We start from the raw sequence: 1,768 nt of genomic DNA, 5'->3' as shown, positions 1-1,768 counted from the left end.
CAGCATACATGACGCACACACATACACACGACATAAATGACACACACACACACACACACATACACACAGGATACATGACACACACACACACGACATAAATGACACACACACAGCATACATGACACACACACACACGATGATGACACACACCCGACATACATGACATACACACGACACACACAGGACGATGACACACACTGCTACTCATACACTAATGTACGCTACACACACTGATCCCCGTCTGTAGATGTTGCACAGTTTCAGGAGAGCGGATTATCCTGATCAACAAACACTGAATACAATATAATCATCTGTCATTTAATTTAGGAACTCAAATCATAAAGTCCAGCACAGCACTCACGAGTCCCACTTTCTGAAATATGCAAAACAATTCATGATAATAATTTAAGTTAAAATGATTGTATATCACTGTCTTAGATCGATATCAGTCAGAAGCTTCTGGAGAAAATACATCATTTCCCCAAACAGGCATAAACACATGATAATAAAGGTTATGAAATGATAATCGTTTAATGAGGTCAAACCTTGATCAGTGATAATACCAATGTACTTTCATATTTTCACTGATCCTGAATGAACACAAGCATGTATTACGGTATTTACATGTTACTCAATGGAACTTTAAAGAATATAATGTTGTTAGCATGTTAGATGTACAAGATACAGGCTAATTTACCATGGTACTTCTGGTAACTTCTTTGTTAGTGTTGTGTAAGCTATTAGACTCGTTCAGTCACTAATTCTACGGTAGATTAAGATCTTCTTACTGTTATTATGATGTAAAATGAATGTGAATATATTAATAATACATAGCTACATTTATAAAGGCATTTATTTTGATTTCAGGCCTGACCGAGAGAACAATAACCATCGTCTCGTGACCGCACAAACACACACTTAAACATTAAACAATCATTTGAATACTCACACGTGTAAAACAAAGCGATAATCAGAAGTTTAACGCAGTTTATTGATATTAAATCTTCCATCTTCCTCATTTACAGACTCGCAGTGTGAAACTGAATCAGCGCTTGTTTTCTTCCGGTTCCGCCTCGCTTGTTTGGCGCGTGAGACTCAGTGATGACGCGGATCCACAGCGACACCCGCCGGCGGAAGTGCGTCACTACAGCGCATACGAGCGCGAGATCTTTGTTGTTTCTTGTTCAGAATGATGACATTGAACATATTGATATACAATGTTATACATGTTGTATAACATTGATGTCATCTCTGTACAGTTTGAAAGCATACTAAAAAATAAAAAAATAAAAAAATCTTTGTTGTCTCTCATATGATTTTGGAAAATGTGGAAATCTACAGCTATTGTAACCCTATGCGCACACAAATAAAAATGTTTTTTTTAATCATTTTTATAAAGTCACAGAATTTTTTTATTCAGTTCTAATTTTATTTTTGCAATAACACAAGCAATGCTAACTAAAAAAAAGAATTTAAAAAAGCTTTCCAGTCAGTCACACATTACATACAAGATTTAAACAGTTCATCATCGTGTATAAATCTATTTATGTATGATAGATAGATAGATAGATAGATAGATAGATAGATAGATAGATATAGTACCTGTACAGGTGTAATGTCAGATAAAATACATTAAAACAAATCAACAATTTACATATACAGTAAATCACATTTCATAAGAACACATAAAGTACCAAACAATCACAGTCTCTGATAGATGTAAATTTGATAAGATTGTCCCAGGTCTTGGATAGATTGGATGGATGGA

At 34.7% G+C, this 1,768-nt stretch overlaps 1 protein-coding gene across 1 annotated transcript in view; it reads right to left on the bottom strand.

Moving 5' to 3' along the window:
• Positions 1–1,097, bottom strand: part of ncstn (nicastrin) — a 32,641-nt gene extending 31,544 nt beyond the window's left edge. The window contains 1 exon segment of the mRNA XM_056269604.1: positions 950–1,097. Within this exon segment, the coding sequence (XP_056125579.1) occupies positions 950–1,019 (70 nt within the window). The 5' untranslated portion in view covers positions 1,020–1,097.
• Between the last annotated feature and the right edge of the window lie 671 nt (positions 1,098–1,768).

This window comes from Rhinichthys klamathensis, unplaced genomic scaffold (genome assembly GCF_029890125.1).
Source record: "Rhinichthys klamathensis goyatoka isolate OS25496 unplaced genomic scaffold, OSU_Roscu_1.1 h1tg000284l_1, whole genome shotgun sequence".
Taxonomy (NCBI): Eukaryota; Metazoa; Chordata; class Actinopteri; order Cypriniformes; family Leuciscidae; genus Rhinichthys; species Rhinichthys klamathensis.
Note: the sequence above shows the minus strand (reverse complement) of the source record. Positions and strands in the feature narration are given on the sequence as shown.